The sequence below is a fragment of the Pogona vitticeps genome, chromosome 13 (assembly GCF_051106095.1).
Source record: "Pogona vitticeps strain Pit_001003342236 chromosome 13, PviZW2.1, whole genome shotgun sequence".
Lineage (NCBI taxonomy): Eukaryota > Metazoa > Chordata > Lepidosauria > Squamata > Agamidae > Pogona > Pogona vitticeps.
In genome coordinates, this window is record NC_135795.1 from 13,270,325 (window position 1) to 13,296,562 (window position 26,238).

Here is a 26,238-nt window from a genome sequence, read left to right on the forward strand (position 1 = left end):
CGGCCAGCATTCAGCCAACTGAATGGCACACAAAGCAGCCTTATCTCACTGGAGAAAGACAATGCCACCCCGACATAGAAGATTCCACAAGTATCAATGCCTTCCTTGCTCACGGAAAAGACATTCCTCAGGATCGGATGATCTGCAGGACAAAACGGCATGCAGTAGGTTCAGGACTTACCAAATGTGTCAAGGATGTCTGTTATCAAGACAAATTTACTTGGATAGAACTGAATCACAGTTGTGTCTGAAAGAAGTTTAGAACACTGGAATGGGGGTGGGGGTGGGGAGACAGAAAAATCATTATGTCAGGGTGTCATTCATTACATAGGATTTTAAAAACTAGCTTGAAAAGTGTATTATTTTCAGCCCAAGTTTGGAAAAGTTACTCTTGCCATACTGCTCTGAGTTATGCAGTTTTTCCTGTTCAGTCTGAATCTGGCCTCCTATAGGTTGAGTCCCATTGTCGCATGTCCTGCACTCTGGGATGATCAAGAACTGATCCTGCCCTCCTCTGTGTGACAGCCTTTGAGTATTTGAAAGGTGCTCTCGGATCTCCCCTCAGTCATCTTATCTCAAGGCTAAACATGCCCAGTCCTTTCAGTCTTTCCTCACAGGGCATGTCAGAGAAGACAATAATGGGACAGATCAGTGGTTCCCAACCTTGGGTAATTCAGGTATTCCTGAACTGAAATTCCCAGAATTCCTTATCACCAGATGTGCTGGCTGGGGGTTTCCTGGGAGTTGCAGATCAACAAACATCTGAGTTAGCCAAGCCTGGGAAACACTGTGCCGGACAAGGAGTTTAATCTAAACATAGCTTCTGATGTTCCTGTTACAGTGAACAAACCCAAGTTCGAATAACTGCTAGTTACATGTACATGAGAGGGAGAGACACATAATGAGTCAAACTGGACTCAAACTTAAGGGACGTGGGTTCAAATCTTTGTTCAGCCATAGAGATCCATGGGGTGGGGGGTGAATGACACTGGTAAAACCATTACTTAAATTTGTCACATACCTTAGAAGACCTATGAGGGTCACCACTAAGTGAGAATCAACTTGACAGGACACAACCCACATATATGTATACCCTGCCTTTCCTGTAGTGAGTTCAAGACAGTGAATGTGATTCTCTTCCTACCCCACCATCCTCATAACAACACTGTGAGGTAGGTCAAGCCAAGAGAGACTGGGTGCTCAAAATCAGTGGCTCCCAACTGTGGGTCCCCAGATGGTCTTGGACTACAACTCCCAGAAATTCTGACCAACACAGCTAGTGGTGAAGGCTTCTGGGAGTTTTCATCCAAAACCATCTGGGGACCCAAGGCTGGGAACCACTTGTTTAAGAGAAAATGGAACCTAGATCTTTTATGTCCTGGTCTGATTCTTTAAACACTACGCCAGATGAGCTGTCAGAATGCCCACCACACTGTCACGTGGGAACTGGCAGCACTGGGTGCCTGCCAGCACTTACATCTGGACAGGGGGCCCAGTGCCAGACCCAAGGATTTTACCTCTTCCGCTGCTGGGCGTTCGTACTGTGACCTCCTTAGTGCACACCTTTATTATAGCAAACAAGTGTGGAAGGGGCGGCAGCCGCCACCTCCGATTGCCTTGCCATCTCCATCAAGTGGCTGTGCAGATGGGGCCCAACTGGAGACATGGAATAAGCATTAGGGGAAGACATGGATTCACTGAAGATCCTGTGGAGAGCTCCTTCAGAGCTGGGAAAGTTACTTTTTGGGTCACAACTCCCAGGTACCGAAGCAAGCACTGAGGAATCCCACTGACCACAAGAGAATTTTCGGAGCTGCCAGTGAAAGAAACATCTCTAAGCTCTGAACCTCCGCCCACCTCAGCAAATTCGGAGGCCAACACTGCCTTCAGGAAACGTATGGCGTTAACTGGATCCTTGCCTTAACTACCTCACAGGATTGCTCTAATTCTAAAATGTGGAGGGCAGTCACCGAACCCTCTCTGAGCTCACTGAAAGATAGATGAAATGGATGTATAACTGAGGCTAAATATATGCACCAAATGCTACAAAACTGACCTGAATAACTATCTTCAAAGCTTTTACTTTTTGATCCGAGGCCCACGCATCTTTCAAAGACTGATTGAGTTCTTCAATCCGATTTGTATAGTCTTGTTGAGTCAAGTTGAGCAGTTCTTTCTGTGACCCCTAGAAAAAAAGACACACAAAAGGGGTACAAAATGGTGAGTCATTTACATAATAAAAACAAAAAGAGGGCTTCTTTTCCAACGCTTCCTCCTCTTCCTTTGGAAGAGGCCTGGAAGGGGCAAAGTTGCCAAGAGTTACCATTATGTAAAAACCCGTCATTGAAATTCATGGAGAGCTGGGTACAACTGGGTCACTTTTCAAGGAATCCGGCCAGAATTCTTCGTGTCAAAGGAGTGCCTGTTTCATCTTGAGTAAATGCGCTCATTTTTTTCTTTTTTTTGCTGCCACAAATTACAAGGATCAATATACTAAAGGCCGTACTTCTTAGGAGTCAGTAGATATGGGGAAGCAGACTAGCACCGGCCCTGTCATTAAGTAAAGTGATGCAATAATCTCTTTCAGTAGATTTTAGTGTTCTTGAAATGGCAGCACATCATTAGGAACTCCGCTAGCATATGTTTGGCTTTGGGAATGGGGAGAGATTTTTATCAGATTATCTCTCCCATGTGCCAAAGCAATTTGGTTGATTTGGGGCATACACTTAAACCAATGGCAGCAAAATGCTTTGGGACACCCCTGAAGCAGACTGTGTGACAAATACAGTGGTGCCTCGCTTAACGATTGCCTTGCTTAACAAGGAAATTGCTTGACGATTAGGTTTTTGCGATCGCAAAAGAGATTGCAAAACAATGGTTTAAATGGGAAAAATCTGCTTCACGATGATCGGTTCCCTGCCTCGGGAACTGATTTTCGCATTACGATGATCTAAAAACAGCTGATCGTTGGGTTTCAAAATGGCCACCAGGTGTACAAAATGGCCCCCCGCTGTTTGCTAGGACGGATTACTCGCTTTACAGGCACTGAAAATGGCTGCCCCTATGGAGGATCTTCGCTGGACGGTGCGTTTTCAGCCCATTGGAACGCATTGAAGGGTTTTCAATGTGTTTCAATGGGCTTTTTAATTTCATTTAACAAGGATTTAGCTCTACAGCGATTTCACTGGAACGGATTATCCTCGTTAAGCGAGGCACCACTGTAACATCTTCCCTTCAGTAGAAATCAAATACGAGTTCACTAAAGGGGGAGTCTCTTTCTATACGGGTTATCACTTAAGAAAAATCACTACAAAACTAAACAGAATGAACAGACTCAGAGGGCTTTTAGGTAATCCTTACTTGAAAAAAAAAGGGAGCAACATACCTAAAATGGAAACAGTCAGACAAAACGAAGTCAAATAAAATATGGTTAAAACGAATATACTAATAAAATTGCTAAGAATTTATCAACCTGGAAATGGTATTCTAATTGGAAATATTTTTAACAAACACTGAAAACTAGGCAGGACCAATCTGGAACTCCTTCCCACAGGAGACCAGGCTGGCCCCATCTTTGTTGTCCTTTTGCAAGCAAACAAAGGACTTTCTCTTCAGGCAGATTTTTCCTTAGTGACTAGCTGTCTAAGAGGGTTTTTTTAATGGATTGTTGTGCCTTGTTGCTTTTTAAATGTGTTTTTAGTACTGATTTTATCTACCATTTCTAATATTTGTTTAATTCTCTTTAATATTTGTATACTTACAGTTTTTAGCTTTTAAACGTTAGCTTTTATGGAAGCTGCCTTGGGTCCTTTTTAAGGAGAAAAGCAATGCAAAAATATTTTATATAAATTAATTAATCCTAACCTAAGAGTATTCCTCAGCGTGGTAGCCCATACGCTGAAAAAGCTGCTCCAGATGATCTTCAAATGGATCTCTGAATCTTGCTGAACCCCAAGGAGCACATCTTTATAAAGCTTTTATCATTCAATCCCTAGCACTGCAGCCAGCCCTCTCATTTTACCTGGAAATGTTTCTTACTGTTGGAATGCTCATAAAAATTCCATCATAAGATTACTAAAAAATTTCCAAATTTGACTATATAAAAAGCGAATATTACAGTTCACTAGACTCTTTTGAGTGCTCACTGGGAGGACAGATCCTGAAGCTGAGGCTCCAATACTTTGGCCATCTGATGAGAAGAGAAGATTCCCTGGAAAAGACGCTGATGTTAGGAAAGTGTGAAGGCAAGAGGAGAAGGGGACGACCAGAGGACAAGATGGCTGGAAAGTGTCATCGAAGCAACCAACACGAATTTGACCGAACTCTGGGAGGCAGTGGAAGATAGGAGGGCCTGGCATGCTCTGATCCATGGGGTCAAAAAGAGTCGGACATGACTTAATGGCTAAACAGCAACAAGGATCTTTACTAACGGCATGACTACACTTGCAATGTTCACTCATAAGAATGATACTCACAAAGTCTTCAATTCTAACAAAATTCTGTTTCTTTTGAATATTGCAACTGTATGTGGCAATGTGTGCATGCATGCATGCATGCATGTACACACACTCAAGTAGAATTCCCGAAAAATAAAGTGTTTGCCCACCTCTTCGAGATCATCCAGCTCCTCCAGCCTTGTCCTCACTTTTTCAGAAACTGCTGATCCAGGAGTTGTTGCTTTTCCTGCAGGCAATGACATCATCCTTATTCTATTCCATAACTTCAAGTTTACAAGAACAAAATCATAGGCAATGTGGGTTGGTATAAATGTTGTTAGAAGGGGAAAGCACTATTCAAATTGCACGTCCCATGTACCAATATTTCTAACTTTAAAAATAGCTTCCAGTGTGTTGTAGAACATATACAGTATACACAAAATTTCAGTTTTCCAGATGTGGGAGTTGGGAGGCTGTAGAAAGAGAGATATGTTGTTTCGGATTCATCCATGGGTCCTGAGCTCATCAAGAAGCACATTAGCTGCCCAGAGTGGCCTGGTTGCCAGATGGTGCGGGGTATAAATCCAAATAATAATAATAATAATAATAATAATAATAATAATAATAATAATAATAATAATAATAATAATAATAATAATAATAATAATAAACAATTTCAATATCCCTGTAGTCAAATCACATAAGAAATATCTCTTTGCATAACAAGAGAGTAAGCTGTCTAGAAAGCTGAGAGATATAGACATCTGGCTGTGGAACCAGAGGTTGGAAGTTCAATTCCCTACTGTATCTTCCCATGAGTAGCACCAACTTATGCAGCCTTAAGCAACCTGCACAGTCCCAGGATGCCGCCAGAAGAAGGAAAAGGTAAACCACTTCTGAGTACAGTGGTGCCCCACATAGCCACAATAATCCGTTCCGCAAAAATCGCCGCAAAGCGATTTTGTCGCTACGCGGAAATAAAAAGCTCATAGGAATGCATTAAAACCCGTTTAATGCGTTCCTATGTGCAAAAAACTCACCTTTAAGCGAAAATCCTCCATACGGCGGCCATTTGCGCTGCCCAGTAAGCGAGGAAACCGCGCAAAAACACAGTGGGCGACCATTTTGGAACCACCAATCAGGTGTTAAAAAACATCGCTATGCAATAATCGTTAAGCGAAACAGTGTACCAATCATCGCAAAGCAATTTTTTCCTATCTAAAACATCGCAATGCGATCGCAAAAACTTAATCGCTATGCAGATTCATAGTTAAACGGGGCACCCGTTAAGCGAGGCACCACTGTATTCCCAACCTGGAAACCCCTGAATAGCATTGCCATATGTCAGAATTGACTTGACAGAACATGATGATTATTATTACTACAGTAGTACCTCGGTTTACGAAATCAATGTGTTCTCCGGGACGTTACGTCAAGCAAAAATTACGTTAACTGAAACACGGATTGCCATAGAAATAGGGGTGGCACTATAAAACTTATGATTGAAACATTGTTTGAAATAACTGTATATATGAAAGTGATCACCAACCTTTTTCAGATCCCATGAACAGATTCTGAAATAAAATAAGACCATTATATAATAACATATCTTTCTAGAATTGTTCCCACACACCTAAAACTCTCCACATATAACCTAAACAATACAGTACATCAGTTACAATTTGTGAAGATTGACAATGCATCAGACAGGTTTTGCGTTGTTGGGTTTTTTTGAGAATCACAGAACTCTTTCACCAGTAAGATATTAAATCATTTTTAGACACTAAAGCATGTTGTTTAGCATCCATTTCAAGAATAGGAAAAATGAGCACATGAAAGATGCAACAGAAAATTATGGTTTTACTGTACTATCAGCACTAGAGCTTGCACACAAAACACAAAAAAGGGGGCAAGGGAGACATGTGCAGATCCAAAACATGTTACACCCAGCTTATCAGATCTGAACTAGCCTGCCATAAATGCTAGCTGGTCACAATCAAAGGACTCCCTTTCTGACTGCATTTTGATTGCTTTCAGATACCCTAACATGGCTTTCTGTTTTTGACTTATTAGAACTGGAGGTCACTTCATTTAGGACTGTGTCTGGATGCAGACAAATTTCAAATTCTGAACTGACTTAGCCTGATTTGGGTTTATTTTTTCTGTATGATTCGCCTAAGCACCGTAACAATAAACTGACTGACTGGACTAATTGTTATGAGGTTAGGATTGAAACAGATTTGGCAAAGTCCAGTGCTGAGGCAAAGTGAAGTGACTTTACAAATTGATCATGAAGGGGAAGACAAATCAATTCAGATGGAAAACAAGCTGCTCCAGCCTATTAAGGTCTTTTTTTTCTTCCTTTTTAAGCAAACCTAACACCTAGTAAGCAAGGCCCTGAAGCTAACTGTCTGAAATTTGGCAGGTTTAAACCCCGTTGCCATATTTCATATAAATCAGTTCAGTGGTGCCTCGCTTGACGATGTTAATCCATTTCAGCGAAATAACTGTAGAACGAAATCGTCATCAAGTGAGGGAAAAAAACCCACTGAAACGCACTAAAAACCAGTTAATGCGTTCCAATGGGCTAAATACCTAATCGTCCAGCGAAGATCCTCCATAGGGCAGCCATTTTCCAGTGCCTGTACAGCAAAAATTAAGTCCTGAAAATAGCGGGGAGCAATTTTGCACAGTGAGTGGCCATTTTGAAACCTGACGATCAGCTGTTTTCTGATCGTTGTAAAGAGAAAAATCAGTTCCCAAAGCAGGGAACCGATCATCGTAAAGCAAATTTTCCCCATTAAAACATCATTTTGCGATTGAAAAAACCTCATCGTCAAGCGGATTTGTCGTTTAACGAGGTAACTGTTAAGCGGGGCACCACTGTATATAACAAGGAACATTTTGGTTTTTCAGTACAGGTCAAGTCATCATCACACAAATCAGACCAAACCAGGATACACTCCAAAGCCCGAAATTGACCTCTAGACAGAATTGGGAGACCCATGCCCAGCCCCAGTTTAGACTTTGTAGTGCAAGACACTATTGCTTTATTTTTGTAACCACAGATGCTCGCTTCAGAGTACTGCTGAGAATAAAAACTGTCTCTGAATAGAACTGCTGCAGATCATCTGTGAGAGAGGGTTAGAGAGCTTAAGTCTTACATCGGGGTTTACTACATATGAGCAACTGATTGGCTGGTGCCCTGATCTAATAGGGCCCTTTGTATGTTCTTGACATGCAGAACATTTCACGAAGATGCAATAATGTTCTCCAAACTAGTGGTTCTCAAGCTCTGGCTCGCCAGATATATTAATTTCAAATCCTAGAAGCCCCTTTCAGTGGGGTTAATGGTGTGTGCTCTTTCTGGCTTTTTTTTTATTCCAACTCCCAAAATTCGCTAAGAACTCCCTAGGCAGAAGTCTGCGGCTTTCATCTGAGAAACACATACTGACAGACACAAGGCTTGGCCCCACTGATCCTACTAGATTCCTTTCAGTCGGAGTGGAAGAAGCATATAACAAAAGAGATATCGAAAATTAGCTTTTCTCCCAGTATACTTATAGCAATGGGTCTTACAGATGCCATTAAAGCAGTGAAGTTAAGGGTATGGGACATTGAACTACATGACTATGTTGGCCAGTTAGGGAAATATACTGTAACTTCCTTAAGAAATCTGGTTTTATCACCTCCTCGTATTTAGCCAGCATTATGTCATCTAAAGCCATAAAGGCTTTTACACTAGCTAGGCTTAATGTACTACCTTCTAAGCTCCTGGAGGGAAGATTTCGAGGTTTGCCTGCACCAGATTGTCTCTGCCCTTGTAATAGTAATAAAGTTGAATCAGTTGATCATGTTCTTCTTTTCTGTACTTGTTATCGGGATCTTCGCATGGAGCTTTTATCACCTATTATCTGTAAATCTCCCGGGAGATCAGAGGAGGATTATGTGCAGTGGCTACTCTCTGACAATACCCCTTATATTACGAGACAAGTGGCCAAATTCTGTGCTGCAGCAATGGTTATTCGTACACAGATATTTGGGTAGGTGATTTTAGATGAACAATATAATGTTTATAACATAACACTGCCTGAGGTTTTACCAATATTAAGGATATATTATGTTATTAATTGGAAAGAAGGGGCTGTTTTATCATGTTTTAATGGAATGTTATTACCCTGCCCGACTTAACTAAACAATAATTATATGTATCTATTTTATATTGATTTGGTTTTACTGGTCTTTGACTGTAAAAAGGTATACTACTACTACTACCACTACTACAACTACTACTACTGACAGACACCTACATTTCATGCACCTGGAAGAAAGGCCTGAGGCTGCACGGCCTTCTCTAGCCTTGCTTCCTGTTTCACTTTTTTTTTAAGGAAATCGTCACAGTGCTTCCTGGGAGTTGTAGTCTTGCTGCCCATTAGGTTCCAGAGAGGCTTTATCCCAAAGAACTAAGACTCCTAGGAAGCACCAAAGCAGATTTCTGCCTAGGAATGCTTGAAGGATTCTGGGAGTCAGCGTAGAAAAAAAGGGGAGGTGCATCCGAGTGGCTAATAGCCAGTGATGATAGGAGACAAAAACTAAAACATATGGAAGTCCAAACATTAAGAAAAAGAAAACATCCTGCTAAAAACCTGAATGTTACAGATGTTTAGTATGCTGAATACAATACAGTAGCCATTTGTATCAAATATACAGTGGTGCCCTGCATAACGAGCGATTCGTTTAACGATGAATCCGCATAGCGATGAGGTTTTTGTGATCGAAAAAGCGATCACGTAACAATGTTTTCAATGGGAAAACATCGCTTTGCGATGATCGGTAAGCGTTTCGCTTACCGATCATCGCATAACGATGTTTTAAAAACAGCTGATCGGCGGTTCCAAAATGGCCACCGGAAAAAATGGCCACCCGCAGTGTTTTCACGCCCTTTCCTCGCATACCAGGCAGCGAAAATGGCAGCCGCATGGAGGATTTCCACAGAACGGTGAGTTTTTTGCCCATAGGAACGCACTGAAGGGGTTTCAATGCGTTCCTATGGGCTTATTTGCCCCGCATAACGATGAATCTATATAGCGACAATTTTTTTGGAACGGATTATTGTCGCTATGCAGGCACCACTGTACTTTTTTTATGCAGCAGTTGGATTTGTCTCTTTTCCTTCAATCCATCTTTTTTTAAATGCAATGCTCACTTACAATGGAGAGCTTTTCATTTGTAGTGTACCGAGCAAGGATTTCACCTCGTTTGCTTGACCAAGGTTCAAAGTCACTTCCTACAGTTAAATTCTCATCTTTGTCACGTTTCTTCCTGGCACTTTCCTACAGAAAAAGAAAGAATGCATCACACTCTCAAATAAATGAAAAGATTATCATCTGATATGTTGTGAAGAAATAAAGTAGCTTTTTAAGAAACTTATCTGATATGTTCCCCAAAGAAAAAAAGAACATTCTTTGGTTTAAGGAATTTTTTTTAACCCAAAAGTAAGGAATTTAACACCACAGATCAACCCCACCATTACTCAAAATACAGACACACTGATTACTATTCTTGTACTTTAACTTCCATCCTAAGTAAACACAAGGGGTGAGTTCTATTCTGACTTTTTAAAGAGTGGGGAACCATCTGCACATCTAGGATTAAGCCCATCAAACACAATTAATTTTCCTTTCCTTATATAATGAGTAGCTGTACAGGGAGAGGCTACACAACCATGGACAGGACCAAACTGCGTATCTTCTCTTCATAGATGTGAACATCATCTACTATAATCAGACATTAGGCTATGTCTAATTTCAGTTCTTCCACATCCCTATTGCTATAGATCAGTGGTTCTTAACCTTTGTTACTCGGATGTTTTTGAACTGCAACTCCCAGAAACCCCAGCCAGCACAGTTGGTGGTGAAGGCTTCTGGGAGTTGCAGTCCAAAACTCCTGAGTAACCCAAGGTTAAGAACCAGTGCTATAGATCAGTGCTTCCTAATCTTGGGTGCCTAGATGTTCTTGGACTACAACTCCCAGAAATCCTAGCCAGCACAGCTAGTGGCGAGGTTTTGGTCTAAGAACATCTAAAGACCCAAGGTTGGGAACCAGTGGAATTACCCTGTTTTCCACTAAAATAAGACCTAACCTGAAAATAAGCCCTAGTATGGTTTTTCAGGATGCTCGTAATATAAGCCCTACCCCATAAGTAAGCCCAAGTTAAGTGAAACCCGGCCTTCACTATTATGCAGCATTGTGCAGCAACCAGAAGATGATGACATGACTGTACTTTAATAAATGTAGATTGTTGTACATAAAAAAAAATAAAACATCCCCTGAATATAAGCCCTAATGCATTTTTGGAGCAAAAATTAATATAAGACCCTGTCTTATTTTCGAGGAAACACAGTATACTGTAGGGGTGACATTAAGGTACAAAAAGCAAATATTTATGTGCCTAGCCTGACCTGCAGTCTGAATCTCGTTGCTTGTGGAGGTGGGTTGCACCTTCAACCATAACTTCTTGCTTATGTCCAAGAGTTGCCCCCTTTTTATGGAACTCTCTCATTTTTTAAAAAGCAGGCATAGACATCAGAAGAATTCCTGTCTTTAATGAACAATTTAAGAGGAAGAAACGTCATCAGACTTACCAAATTTCCCAAGGAGATGGATCTCTTGGGAAACCACATTTGCTCACAAAGAAAAGGGAGTTTCCATTTTAGCTTCTCACTTAAAGAGAAACTTCTTTAGACAACGAGACAGTGTTCCCATTGTAACAAGAAGCCTACCATGGTCGTGGTCAGCAGTGGATCTGCCGTGGCAGCAAACAATGACAAGGGATCTGTGCCATCCAACACGCTGCTCAGAGGATCCACCATTGAACTGGAGGAGGAGGAAGATGTAGAAGAAGTGCTTCCTTTGCGTGCCAGTTTCTTTGTTTTAGATTCTGTAACCTGAGGAATACAGAACAACTATGAAAAGGACTTGAAAGGATATGAGAAACATGAAAAGAGTAAGGTCTAGCACTCTTAACAAGCATCCTCCACCAGGCTTTGCCTGCCCCCAACTGCTATCGAATAGCTGTTCCATCAGAATGCAAAAGGAGGAAGGAGAAGGGGGGAAAAGCCACCATCCACCCTCCTGAGAACCACATGGATAACAATTTATTCACAGGCCTTAGGAATGTTACTTTTTTTGAAAACCAAAGATAGACAGGCAGAATTCACTATGAACTAAGTTTCCCCTACTTGAACAGAAATAGGTGAGTATTCATAATATCACCAATATAGCTCACAATGAAACAAGTCACTGAGGTCTTGCAAAATTTTGTTGTTTTCTGTTTTCTTTTTCTTTCTTTTAAAGACAAAAGGTTTAATTTTTTTTTACTTTTTTGCCAACAATCTGAATAAGATAAGGCAGTAAATCAGTTTAATTCACACGGCAGAATTAGCAAACTGAAAAGTCAACAAAGAGTATAGAGTATGGGACGGGAATGTGGTTCAACTTTCTATAAAAGTCTCTTTAAAGAGCCAGGTCTCCAGCAGACACCAAAAAGCATATGTAATAATGTAGGGAAGGAATTCCAGAGAAAAGATGTCACAAAGAAGTCACCATGCATCTTTATTACAAGAGTGGGAAACCTTTGGGCCTCCAAATGCTTTGGACACTTGTTATTCCTTTCCTACAGAACGATAGACATCACCATGGCTATTCTGACCCTGGATGCAGGACCCCCCAAATAGTGATACAGTGGTGCCTCGCATTGCGACATTAATTCGTTCCTCAAAAATCACTGCAGAACGAAAACGTCGCAATGCGATATTAAAAAGCCCATAGAAACGCATTGAAACCCCTTCAATGTGTTCCTATGGGCTTAAAACTCACCGTTCAGCGAAGATCCTCCACAGCACGGCCATTTTCGGTGCCTCTTAAGCGAGGAATCCGCCCCAGAAAACAGCGTGTGACCATTTTGTTTACCCAGTGGCCATTTTGAAACCGCCAATCAGCTGTTAAAAAATCGTCGCTTTGCGATGATCGGTGCCCGAAGCAAAGGGAAATTCCCCCATATGTAGATTGTTGTACATTAAAAAAAACATTCCATGAATATAATCCTCACCGCGAAAAGTTCATCGCAAAGCAATTTCGTCGTAAAACAGAGCGATCGCTATGCGAGGCACCACTGTACTGTATCAAATCATTCTCCCAGGTTTTCCACCAATAAACTGTCCTTTCTGCAATTATTTTAGACTCCAATCCCATAATCCCTCGTCACAAAGAAATGTTAGGAGAGACTTCTAAGGGCTACAACCCAAAGTATTTGAAAGGCAATAGGTTCCTCGCTTGTGTTCTATCAGATAGTCCTAAAAAAATATATTCTCTTATTGTGACTTTCTGGATTGACACTACACGTGGATTAACACAGTGATGTATGATTTCAAAGCAAGTGCCAAGAAAGCCTACTGTAATGGGTTTGAGTGGATGGTAGTCTCCAAATTCCACAGCCACAGGTTCCAGTCTGCATGATTCAAATTCACGTGCATAGTTTCTTGATCTTGCGTGCCTGAAAGAGAAGTTAAAAAAACTCACATACATGTTTTTGCAATCACATGTTAAGTTAGGAAAATAAAAGTCACAAGAAAAATACGGCCGCACCTAGGAAAAAGAAACCAAAGAGACAGTTACAAGATAGGGGAAACCTGGCTCAGCAATACTACTAGCAGAAGGATCTTGGAGTCATGGTAGTTCACCAGCCAAATATGAGCCAACAGTGTGATGTGGCTACAAAAAAGGCAAATGCTATTTTAGGCTGCATCAACAGAAGTATAGTCTCCAAATCCCAGGAGGTACTAGTTCTCCTCTATTTAACATTGGTTAAGCCTCACCTTGAGTACTATGTCCAGTCCTGGACAACGCACTTCAAGAAGGATGTTGACAAATTGGAACAAGTTCAGAGGAGGGCAACAAGTATGATCAGGGGGCGGAAACCAAGCCTTATGATGAAAGGTTGAAAGAACTGGGCATGTTTAGCTTTGAGAAAAGAAGACTGAGGGATAATATGACAGCACTTTTCAAATATTTGAAAAGCTGTTATACAGAGAGATGGGATCTGTTCTCAATCATCCCAGAGTGCAGGACATGCAACAATGGGCATTACAGGAAGCCAGATTTCAGATGAATATCAGGAAAAATCTTCCTAACTGTTAGAGCAGCACGGCAGTGGAACCAATTGCTACAAGAAGTGTTGAGTGTTCCAACACTGGAGACATTGAGGAGAAATTTAGACAACCACCTGGCAAATACCCTTTGATTTGCATTTCTGCACTGAGCAGGGGATTGTACTTGCTGATCTTATAGGCCCCTTCCAACTTCATCACTCTATGATTCTCTCAAATTCTCTGTATGGAATTAGATCACAGAATAAGATTTTTTTCATTGATTGAAAATAAAATAGCAACAGAGGAACCAGTCTGGCATGGGATGGCTGGCTGAGCCAGAGGAAGCATGTCACTGCTTCCTTGTTGTTACACCTATATTGGAGGAGCACTGGGGGGCAAAAAAGACGCCCTACTGGTCCAGCAGGTAGACAGAAAGGGATCAAACGTCTGCAGGATACCCATAAGTGCTTCATGTTATGCCATTCCCCCAACAGACCATGTTGGAGCAATCCAGCAGTCCATAAGCTGCAGCATTCTGCCCTTGGAACATAGCAAGATGATCCATCCCTTGTTAAGACGCAAAGTGTCGTCTTTTTCGAAAACAGTTCTCGACAGTTATCTTTACTCTCTCCTCTCATCAACAGATCAAACCCTACCCTGCCCACCAGCCAAAAAGAGTATAGATTTTACATACTGCTAGCCTGATCAATGGGGTGTAACGAAAAAGCCAACGGGCAGAACAGAGGGAAAATAGCTACCGGATCAAGTCTTGCAAATCAGAACTCTTGTTGCAGGAACAGCATTTATTTTGAAAAGAAACGAAGGAAAAAGGAATTTGAGGACTTGACTAGTACTTTGGAGGCCAAGGGACTCAGACACCCTCGCTGTACTTTCCCTAAAACATGTTGGCACCTTTCTCTTTAAAATCCAGTGAACAAAGACTTAAATGGGGTGACTGAAAGGGAAGGCTTTACATTGTAAATGCAGCAGAAAGGGAATCCAGAAAAAGCACACATATGCCTGTCGCTCCAGGTTTCCTAATCTCCCATCTCCTGCCTTCGTCCTGCATAAATATTCAGTTGAATGTACTTTTCTCAATGCACTTCAACACTGCCCATTGCTCTACTTAAAGACCCCTGAGCTAATTAGCATTTGCAAGCATTCTCAACAATTAAAAGCAAAAGGATGGGGGGGGGGAACGCTCTCTCCATCTTTCTTACAGAAAAAAGTATTTTCACCAGACTTCAGAAGATTCAAAGGCAACAAGACAAAGATTTGCACAAAATGCAGTCTCTATTGCCAACACAACCTAGCAAAGTTTGCATTTCTAGACATACATCCCTTTAAATCTGGATCTTGAAAAATAATTTGGTGTCTGTTTGGAATAGAAAAATGTTCCATTCCATCTATAAGTACATATCAAGTGGGTTTCGTCAAGACATCAAGCACCACTCTGAGCAAAACTGGCTGGCTATGTTCACTAGCTGACTTTTCATAGGATCAAATGAAGGCATGGATGTTAAGGGCGCCCGGGATATTTTGCTGCCTAGGGCAAAGAACAAGGCAATATGTTCTTTCTCTTCCATGTACAAAAGCCAAGATGACTGGCAATTGGACCTTTCTACAACATGGGCAAAGGTACAGCATTCCCCACCAGATGTGAAGGCAGCAGTCCAATTAAGGGGGCACAGGGCAGAAGTCTTAGCACACCGTTTTCTCCTCCAGTAGTTTATTGTTGTCACACACACACACACTGATGCCTGAAGCAGAGATTAAGATTTCCTGGGTGGACAAATATATAGGACAATATTTGAGAAGTTTCATTCAGTAGATTCACATAAGAGCAGATTCAAAATAGGCTTTCCACTACCAAAACACTCACTTTTTAAACAAGGCTGCTGGTATAGCATGGGACAAAAAAACTGAATTATGAGCCTATCAGTTTATGAGTCTATCAGAATTTGAGGTAAACTAGTTAAAAAAGGGACGTGGTGGCTCTGTGGGTTAAACCACAGAAGCCTCTGTGCTGCAAGGTCAGAAGAACAGCAGTCATAAGATTGAATCCACACGATGGAGTGAGCTCCCATTGATTGTCCCAGCTCCTGCCAACCTAGAAGTTTGAAAGCATGCAAATGTGAGTAGATAAATAGGTATCACCTCAGTGGGAAGGTAACGCCATTCTATGTCTAGTTGCGCTGGCCACGTGACCACGGAAACAGTCTACGGACAAATGCTGACTCTATGGCTTGGAAACAGGGATGAGCACCGCTCCCTAGAGTCAGACACAACTGGACTAAATGTCAAGGGGAACCTTTACCTTTTTTAATTACAAATAACAAGGTGCTTATAATCCATTACTTTAAGAAATAACTAAGACAGAATTAATTCCAAAATCCATATAGTAATGGAAATAGGCAGAAAAATCAGTGCTTAAGGCTTGACACACATTGCAATAGTCAATTAACAAAAGACAACTCCACCACCCTTTCCAGTGTAATGGCAAGCTTTTATTACTTGTGAAGTTACACTGGGTATGCAACCACTGTACTTAGAGATGCTTGGTGCCGTAGACCAGAAGCCTTTAGCATTTTGATAGTCTTTTTTTTAATAAGTTACTTAAATATAACAATTTGACTACTTCTGAATAACAAACAAGCATTTTTCCAAGAAGTAGCTGTTTGCCTGTTTCAACATAAAAAACACCATTAATCTGGAATTATAACGATAATTTACAACTTTTGGGGGTCCTTGGGAGCAAAATTGTAACTACAGTCGTGCCCCGCTTTGCAATTACCCCGCATTACGACGAATCCGCTTCACGACATTTTTGCAATAGCAAAACGATGGTCTAAATAGGGTTTTTTCGCTTTGCAATGATCGGTTCCCTGTTTCGGGAACCGATTCTTCGCAAAACGATGTTTTTTTAACACCTTATTAGCGGTTTCAAAATGGCCACCAGGTAATTAAAATGGCTCCCCGCTGTGTTTAGGGATGGATTCCTCGCTATACAGGCACCGAAAATGGCCACCGTATGGAGGATCTTCGCTGGACGGTGAGTTTTAGCCAATTGGAACGCATTGAACGGTTTTCAATGCATTTCAATAGGCTTTTTATTTTCCATTTACGTTTTCGCTTAACAGCAATTTTCCTGGAACGGATTATCGCCATTAAGCGAGGCACCACTGTACAGTAGTTGCTTTTTAAAAGCAAACTTCCAAAATGTGCTATCAAATCCTTCTTAATTCAAATCCTTTTTCTGCCATATACTTCTGCTGCTCTTCTCTCATCTTCAGGATATGTACCAGACTCCTGAACTCCTCATAACAGAGGTCCTTAAATGGGAGTTACAGTCCAACAACTCCTGGAAAGCTATATGTTCCCACCCTTTCTGTAGAATTAATGAATGTATGTGAATTCATTAATGAATTGTGTTATTATTAAAACATGGTCACTTTCATTCTCTTCTAGTGGATTGCAAAGTAAGAATACAGGCCAGAATCATTTTGCTGATTTTCACATGTGTAAGGGAATTTATGTAAGTCTCTGCAGAAAATTCTTGCCCATTGATAAGGCTGCCTGTTATCCTGAGCTTGTGCCAATATTGATGTAATTTTCCTTATTCAAGCCTAGATTGGCCATAGGATTCCAGCCATTATATAAAAAACAAAATGGGGATTTGTCTATTTGGATCTCTGTGTACTTCCCGAACAAATTGCTGAGAGACAAAACAACATATTTAACTATAAAACAGAGACTTAGAAATGTTTGCTCTCTAAGGTCTTCTTTTGAGCCTTTATGATAACTAAGATGATGTACAGCATTTTATAGAGGGTTTTTTTAATGGTGGTGATAACGTTCATACAGAACCTTCAAACGTTTGTTTTCAAACACGTCATGCGCATGACCGAGTTGTAATCTCTACAACAATGCTGCGATGCAAGGAACATAAGGCCCTACAGATGTTTTCAGACTGTAGCTCTCAGGAGTCCTTACAATGTGTAACAAGGAGAGTTGAAGAAAGCATATTTTTTATGAAATATGGGGCAAATTTTTGAAATATGTGCTAATAAGGGGGAAAGAGAAAGCTCCAAATCAAGAATCTATGCAGTTTTGGAGAAGGAAAAGGAGGAGAAGGAGAAGGAGACGGAGACGGAGAAGGAGAAGGAGGAGGAGGAGGAGAAGGAGAAGGAGAAGACGAAGAAGAAGAAGGCAAGAGGTCCAGTACATGGCGGTGGGGAACACAGTTATTGTATTTGAGTTTATATGTTTTATGTATATGTTTTTGTTATAGTTATAGAAAATAAAAAATATTTAAAAAATGTGTAACAACTTCCTATGGAAGGCCTTATATGCTCCCTCTCTGGTCAGTAATTTTTATATGTAACTTAATTGATTTAATGCTTTCTACTTAAAAAGGACTCAAGGCAACTTACATTAGTAAAAAGAGGTGGGTGATGCTGGGCAAAAAATAGTGCCAAAATAATGCCAGCTGTCTAGCATGAGCAGAGAGCCGGGTGTGATGGACAGAATGAAAGAGCAGGACTCAGGAGATGTGGCTTCAAATCCCCGCTCAGCTATGGGAACTCCCTTGGGAGAAAAAGCAATGGAAAAGCCACTCCCTGGATATCTTACATACCCTGAAAACCCTATTAATGTTGCCACAAGCTAAATGAAACCTAATTTAACATAACAGAACAGTACGAGAATAAAATCCAGTTTGCAATTTTCTGAATTTCTATAGCATTACATTATTTTATAGCAGCTCTATCTTACTCGTTTCAATATTCTGCTTTCCTTCTGCGTAAATATTCACTTGACTGTGCTTTTCTCAATGCACTTCAACACTGCTGTTGCGAAAGACCTCTGAGCTAATTAGCATTTGTGTAAGTGTATAGCTGAAACTATACTGGACTAAATGTCAAGGGCAACCTTTACCTATAGCTGAAAGATGGAAGCAAGACTCATTTCCTAATGCAAATCAATAGTGACACCAACTGGATAAATTTTAAATTGCTTTTCTCCATCTCTGGCAAAAGCAGACTTTGCTTCAGAGAAACCCATCCACCAGTTTGAGGACTACACAGTGCCCAGGTTAGAACACTTTTGACAGGGTTTTAGTCTAACATTTAGCCTGAGGTCCTAGGCTTTTCTAGATAGTGGATGGTTATGTATTGGTTGAACATGGAAGAATTTTCAAGCAAGTGAAGAGCCAATGTCAGAACCAGCAGAGCTCTGACACAGAACTACCCCATAAATGAGAATTAATATTTGCTATTTTCGAAGCTCTTTTCTGCCATTCCTTTCTATACCCACATCAACCCACAACCCATAGTACTTCAAATGCGTAACAATACACACAATGTATTCTCGAAGGCTTTCACGGCCAGGATCTGATTTCTACTACACAAGATTTCTTCAACAAGACTTGCAATGTTGTGAAATAAAGGAAATTTACTGAAAAGCCGAAACTGCAGTGCATAACAGGAGGGGGCAACACAAAGGCCATCAGACGTGCATGAGATTCAGCTCCCATTAATCCTCCCCATTAACTACATTGACTTGGGCCGATAAGAGATGTAGTCCCAACATTCAAAGTCTGCACGTATACACAGAAAAACAAAACAACCTAGGAAACTACTTTGTGCCCAGTTAAATTAAGTTCATACAGGACCATATGGTCTATTTTAACTGGCAGGGGTCCTCCAGTCTAGAAAGAGACCTCTCCCATCACCTGCTACCTGAGAGTTAGGCTAAGACATTAGTTAAGAACATGATTTCTTTCTCTTTCCCTCTCCTTTGTTGTTGTTGTTGTTGTGGTGGTGGTGGTGGTGGTGGTGGTGGTGTGTGTGTGTGTGTGTGTGTGTGTGTGTGTGTGTTTATAACCACAACTCCTAGTCCCTAGGCAGCACAGAGGTTCTGAGATCTGTGGTTTTTAAAAATTGCTATTTCTATACTGAGAGATGGCAGCTGGTTTACAGCCAAGTGGGGACCGGAACACGGGTCCTCCTCACCATTAGTCCAATATGCTAATCATGGCACTACACTGGCTCGTTATCCACCTGTTATCACACACAATGTCAAATGCATAAATATACAAGCATCCTTGCCAGGGAAGACACACTTCATTCATATGAGGAGAAAAACAATCAAGAAGAGATTTCATGGCCTTCTTCAAATATGACTGGATAGTCATCTGTCAGGGGCCATGTAGCAATAGATTTCCTGAATCAGATGTGAGCTGGATCTGGCAATCTTTGAGGTACCTTTCAGCTGCAAAATAAAAACCACTTACTGCAACACACTCCCTAGTTGTTTCATGCCCATCTCTTAGCCATTTTTAGTTTCTTATTCTCTAAATCTGGGCTTGGCAGTTCTGGATCAGCTTGGTGATTCATAGTAGACCAGAAAGGATTTCTCACAACCAACTGTTCAAAAATAGCTGCAACGGAAGGACTCCCATCCCAATTTCTACTGCTGAAATGAAGAAAATTTGGGGTATCTAAGAGTGGATTTTCACATCAATGATCTGTGAGCTCTATTTAGTTCTGGAACTTAAAACAACTTTATGGAATTCTCTCAACCATATATATGATATACAGAGTTACAGATTTCAAATGATCACAATAAAACTACATCATTAATCTTTCGAGACATTATGAGACTCTGTTGTCAGAATAACACTGCGACTCCTTTGGGAATTCATTCTTTGGATGTCATCCATGAGAAGACCAGTGGCATCAAAAACAAAGCACATCTGGTAAGCTTTTGGTCTGCTCACCCCTAAACACAGCCCACGTCCTTCAGTCCCCACCAACATGTCATAACTCCTGGAAGAAACACACCTGTTGGATTTCTACCTGTGTTACCTGTGTTAGGCATCACTCATTCCTTCAGACTGTAGGTGCATTCGACCTTACGACGGCTGGTCTTCCGACCTTGCAGCACAGAGGCTTCTGCAGTTTAACCCACAGCACCACCACGTTTAGGCTGTATATAACCCTGGTTGAGGGGCCTAACACTGAGAGAGGTCCAGAAAGAAAGAACAAGAAACCAGGCCTTCTCGGCAGTGGCCCCTCGACTATGGAACACCCTTCCAACAGAGATCCGCCTGGCTCCCTCGCTGGGTGTTTTTAAGAGCCATTTAAAGACTTGGCTCTTTAGGCAGGCCTTCCCTCCTGTCAATTCTTGAAATCTGTATTTTTGCTTTCTATTATTCCCATTTTGAATATTCCATCTTATTGATTCAGTTATTTAATGTTTGATGTCTTTATATTTTTTTATGATATTTTGATACAGTATTTGTAAGCCACCCCAAGCAGACACTGTCTGGGGGGGGGGGGCGTGAGGTGGAAATCTAATGAATAAATAAATAAATAAATAAATAATAATTTCCAGTTAATGTGTTGCAGCCAAAAACAGCCACAGAGACCTGTGGCACCTTAAAAATATGAAGCACAAAAGCAGAGGCACAAAGTGCTATCCACACACGTGCAAACACACACAGACCAAGAGGGTGAGCTTGCAGAATCGCGACGGTGGACGAGAGGGGCAACGACATTATCAACATTCACCCAATGTGTTGCACCTTGTTGCTTTCCGTGCAAGAGATTATCCATCCTAGCCTCCCGTTTGGAAACAAAAAAGAACCACCCTCAGGAACGACATTCCCATAAGGCGAACAACTGTCTCCGTACCACAGACCCGCGGTGACCATTTTAAAAACCCAGGAAAAGACCAAGCCCGTCCGCCCCACCGAGAGGAGACACCGGACCCTCCTCTGAAAAGCAACGTTTCCGACGACTACTCTGTGAGGGGAAGTTATTACAGGCGGGAAACTCCTTGGGGACGACCCGTTCCGTCCCTGGCCAAGCATCGCCCCCCCTCTCCCGACCCCTTTTCTCTACGTCTCCACAGCTACCCCCCGCAACCCCTTACCAAGGAAAAGAAGCCATCTTGTTCCCTTCACGTGACTCCTCCACCCCGTTCCTTACTCTCCGCCTCACGCGGTAGCCGAAGCGGCCATGATTGAGAAGGGCAGGCGGCCGGGCGTTTGCCCGCTTCCTTTCCTTACAGGCGTCCTTCACTGAATTAGCCACAGATTTGTTTTAAACTTAAAGACACCCAAGCATTTTCAAAGTTAAAATAACATAAAAAATACTAGGCCAAGAAGGCATCTATCCTTTTTTTAAAAGGGGGGAAGGGACAATTGTTCCCACCCATAAAACAGGGCTTCTTCCCCCATGAAGGGAAAAAAAGACAAGCAAGCCCTGACAGATTTCAGATAAACATAAAGCAAAATAAAATTATGTTTTTAAATCAAATAAAAATAAATATGGAGAAAGGACCCCCCCTCCATAGAAAAGCCCCCAATCCAAATAGATACACCAAAACATTTTCAAAGTGTGTGTGTGTGTCACACACACACACACACACACACACACACTTTAAAGAGGAAAAAGACAGGCCAAGCCCCTGAGATTTCAAATAAAACTAAAAGTCCTCTAAAACAACCAAACAACCCTGTCAATAGGACACACACACACACCCAAAAATCCAAACAACCCTCTGAATTAAAACAGCCGCGAGGTAGGGACACTTTGGTTTAACTGGCCGAAGTGCCCGTGCCAAGATGTGCCCCCCATGGGGGGGGGCTACTGGCCACCAGGCTAGCTCTGCCAGAGGGATCCCAATCTGCCCTCGCCTAGGCAGGCTGTGATCCACTCATGATTTCCCCGGAAATATCATTATTGTGCTGCTCCTGAGGGCAGGAGTGGGTGCCAAGAGCTGAGGGCCACGTCTGCCTTTATTTCTGCCAGAATTAAACCCAATGGCCTCCTCAAACGGGCCCCCACTTTCCCTCGCCTGCCAGTGGGCCGCAGTGCCTCCATCAAAAACCATGGCAATCGGTGGGGATGGGCTGTGCTCCCCCACCTTCCTTAAGAAACATCTGGGGCCTGGACAGGTGCGGGAGACCCAATTTTTATATGATTTCTTGGAAACTATCTCGAGTTATGTGTGTATGTGTTGCTGTTCTTTTTTATTTCTTTGCAATAATTACTGTAATAATTCTTTTTGTCTCTACCTGTAAATTACTCAGAAACTGCATTTAGGATTGACCCATATTTGTTGCCTTTTATTTTTGCTTCTTCTCTCATGAACAACAAATATTTCATCAAAGCTCTTCTCTTCTTTTGACCACAGGAATAGTCAAGATATCAACTTACAGTCTCTCCTCTCCTATAAACAAAAAAACCCTCAATATATACCTCCATAGATCCCTCCATTGCCTTGGTAAGGCACAGAGGTTCCTTCTTTTGGCTTTGATCAGAAAAAAAGAAAACACTGTAGTAGGCTTTTATATCAATCAAACAGGAGGCTGACTACAGCTGACCCACTAAAATGCTGATAATTTAATTGACTAGTTTACTTTATTTCTCTCCTTCTTTTGCTCAATAACTGAGACCCAAGGTGGTTTACACTATAATTGAAATTACATAGTTCAACAAACCAAGCACACTTGAAAGACTGAAAGATTTATTGTGCAATAATCTTAAAGGGAAAAAAGAGCAACACAAGTGAAAACAAAGGTATAAAAATATGCTTCATGATATATTGCATTCCACACAAAATAAAAAAGTGGACCAAGAAATAAGTTAATAAATAAATACAAAGCACAAGAAATTACAAAAGAGATCCTGGCACTTATAAATAGAAGGCCTTGACATTTAAACATTTTAACACTTGACATTTTAGTACAGTCTGTAAAATAAAAAAGTATCCTCAGAATACTTTAAAGAAGCCATTGGCTTATATTTAACAACTTGTTTCTACTTATACAGTATACAGTCTACTCCTAAGTTAACACAGCAGCACACAACAAACAAGCTTTAGCATTTTTAGCACTGACACTTCAAGAAAATTGTAGGCTATTTCTAATCCTAAAGGCAACATCTACAAGTTAAGATGCATTTTAACACGTTGGCATTTACTTCATACCTTTAAGGAAAATATTCAAGTCATGCAATGAGAACCAAAAGCAAAATCTAAAAACTCTTTAGGAATCAAATAAATTAGTTCCTTGAGAACATGCTTGCACTAGTTAGCTAAAATGAGCCTTTTAACACACAGCCTGCAAAAGCTCATGAAAATCAACAAGAATAAACTGGTTTATCTTAGTTTGCTGTGAATGAGCAACTAATTCACTCTTATCTTCAGTCCTCTTCTCATAAACCCAGGTATTATACAGAAGTTTGCATTTCATATTTGATTTATCGGTTTGCATGAAGCAAGCTGCAAACAAGCTGTCTACAGCAGCATGCTTGTTAGACCAAAAGAAATAAAAAAGATATTTTGGTTTATTTTGTTAAGAGATACTACTACGCCACAGAATTGCTCAGGAGTTTTTAAAATCTGTACCATGCTCTACTTGCACTGATTTTGCTATATCCTCCTCCTGAATATTGGTCCAAAATATCAGTATGATATTTTAAAAAGCGTTAGAAGATCTATATAATGGAGATTTACAGCTATCTCATATACATTAAGAGGTATTAACTTCTCCAGTTTCTTCACTGAATTTTAATTTTTCGGTTTTTGCTGAGTAAGAGTTTGAACCAAAGTGTAACAATGCCAGGTACAAAACTAAAATGTAGCACATTAACAAAATGTTTCATTAACAATTTAGCTTTCATATAATTATGTTCTCTAAGCACTGAATATGTTACTCACAAACAGAACTGTTGACTAACATCAACTGGCAAATTACTTAAACATTCCTCAACCTGGCTTTGTTTTATTAAATCTTTTAAATCCATTGTATGATCCAAATAATTAACCTCTATCTAAAGCAGCATTAGGCATAGGTAACATAAACAAGTTTCTTTTCTTGCACCGGCTTTGTTAATGTCAGAATGTAGCTTTCTGGGAAATCTTGGAAGATTTAAGGCTAATGTCATTTTACAAAATTTGCTGGATGTTAAATTAAGATGATATAACATAACTTTTTGTAATATTAGCATGAAGAAACCAGAAAGGATTTGGCTATAGTCCTCTCCAGTGAGAAAAGAACTGTGGGTATCCTCTCCACCAGATATCTAAAGCTTAGGTGTAATGAATTAAAAATATACAAATGATACCCATTTAAAAAATAATAATGTGGGCCAAAGAAGCCTCTGAAATGAGTTGTTGCTACATTTTTATTCCCACTTTGCACTTTTTGGAAGGGTGGGGACTGTCAACTCTAAACTTGGATGATGCCTTACCCACAAACAAGGGACACAGACTAGTTTCCCTTTCAAGTTTGCCTGCTGAGTGGTAACTTTTAAAGGACATTTATCTGACAATGTGGAAAGCAAGACCATGTCAGGAGAAATGAAAAATCAACACATGCTGCAAGATTAATATCATTATCCACAAAAGATATATTAAGTCAGTATACCTGCAATGAATGCCAAAAATTAGCCCTCCTGGTTTACTAGCACTGACGTGATTAAGAGCAAGACTGTGTATGTTTGATGCAAAGCAGCCATAGGTGTGAATCCAGGTGCAGCTGAGACTGAGTGGTTTTCCTTTTTGAAACATTTGAAATAAATACAGTTATACAGACAGCTATTAATATAAATATTCATTTTAAGAGTCTTTATTGCACACCGAGAAGTGTGAGTTAGGCTCCAGTTTGCTGACTTATTCCCATAAAATCAAATACCAATTTTCCTGAGAGTTACAATGCATATTATTGTTTTAGAGATAATAAAAAACACTTATGAGATGACTGAAACATGCAGAATACAAAGTTAGTCCAAATTGGGCTGTAATTCTTTTCATTCCACCCGCCATCTCTTAGAAATCTGAACAATATAAGACAGCATACGCTGCAGGTGGGTGGGTAACAGCAGGAAGACCGGAATGAATGGTGAACAAGCCAAGCATCCTTTTAGCCCAATGAATGCTGCCTTCTTAAGTTGTCACAACATTTGGCTTCTTTCTTTGGATTCTTCCTGCATATACTCCTAAAAGGCAAAAGAGAGAAGGATTTTCTTATTTGAAACACTACTGATTTAAAATATTTACTGTGCATTGCAAGCAAGCAGTATTCAAGCAGGCACAGAATAGTTCCTGATGAACTATTCCTTTTCCGAGCTGTATTTTAAAACAATAAGCATCGAATAAGCTTTGAAGTGCTTATGGAAACAAACCAAGGCTATGTGCATACATTCTTGGAACTGAATAAAACCCCACTGGAGGACCGAGTCCCATCTGCTTTGCTGCCAAAGCATGAGATAGCTGCTGCTTTGGGTGACTTAGTAACTGAACCTGAGAGCGGGTCATGAAGGCCTTATCATACAGAACAAGAAGCAAGAAGGTTTGAAAGTATCTTCTATGTAACATGTGCCTTCATACTTTCAGACATCACAACAAACACACCTGAATGTTTCATACCAGGAACAAGATTTCACATGCCTCAGTCCTAGCCATTATTACCACATCACTCCTTCTCCTTACTTTTTTTAAAATGTGATTTATCACCTGCCTTTTCCCCAAAATCAACTCAAGAAAACTCACAAAATTAAAAACCAACACAAATAAAGGCACCAAATGTTGTAAAGCACAACTGAACTTCAGCCCGGAGAGATCAGAAGCTTAAACACCATTTA

The 26,238-nt window shown here is 40.8% G+C and overlaps 2 protein-coding genes across 5 annotated transcripts in view; both read right to left on the reverse strand.

The window, feature by feature from the left end:
• The window catches only part of VPS35L (VPS35 endosomal protein sorting factor like), a 96,263-nt gene extending 74,594 nt beyond the window's left edge, over positions 1–21,669 (reverse strand). The window contains exons 1-8 of the mRNA XM_078381235.1: positions 21,521–21,669; positions 12,891–12,990; positions 11,219–11,383; positions 9,647–9,769; positions 5,986–6,010; positions 4,607–4,683; positions 2,057–2,185; positions 182–266 (exon numbers count right to left, since the gene is read on the reverse strand). Coding sequence (XP_078237361.1) covers positions 182–266; positions 2,057–2,185; positions 4,607–4,683; positions 5,986–6,010; positions 9,647–9,769; positions 11,219–11,383; positions 12,891–12,990; positions 21,521–21,537 — 721 coding nt within the window. The 5' untranslated portion in view covers positions 21,538–21,669. The remainder of the gene's footprint in view (positions 1–181; positions 267–2,056; positions 2,186–4,606; positions 4,684–5,985; positions 6,011–9,646; positions 9,770–11,218; positions 11,384–12,890; positions 12,991–21,520) is intronic.
• Positions 21,670–23,102: 1,433 nt separating this feature from the next.
• Positions 23,103–26,238, reverse strand: part of CCP110 (centriolar coiled-coil protein 110) — a 33,075-nt gene continuing 29,939 nt past the window's right edge. For all 4 annotated transcript variants that reach the window (XM_072982967.2, XM_072982965.2, XM_072982966.2 and 1 more), the window contains one exon: positions 23,103–25,593. In XM_072982967.2, coding sequence (XP_072839068.2) covers positions 25,518–25,593 — 76 coding nt within the window. In that variant the 3' untranslated portion in view covers positions 23,103–25,517. The remainder of the gene's footprint in view (positions 25,594–26,238) is intronic.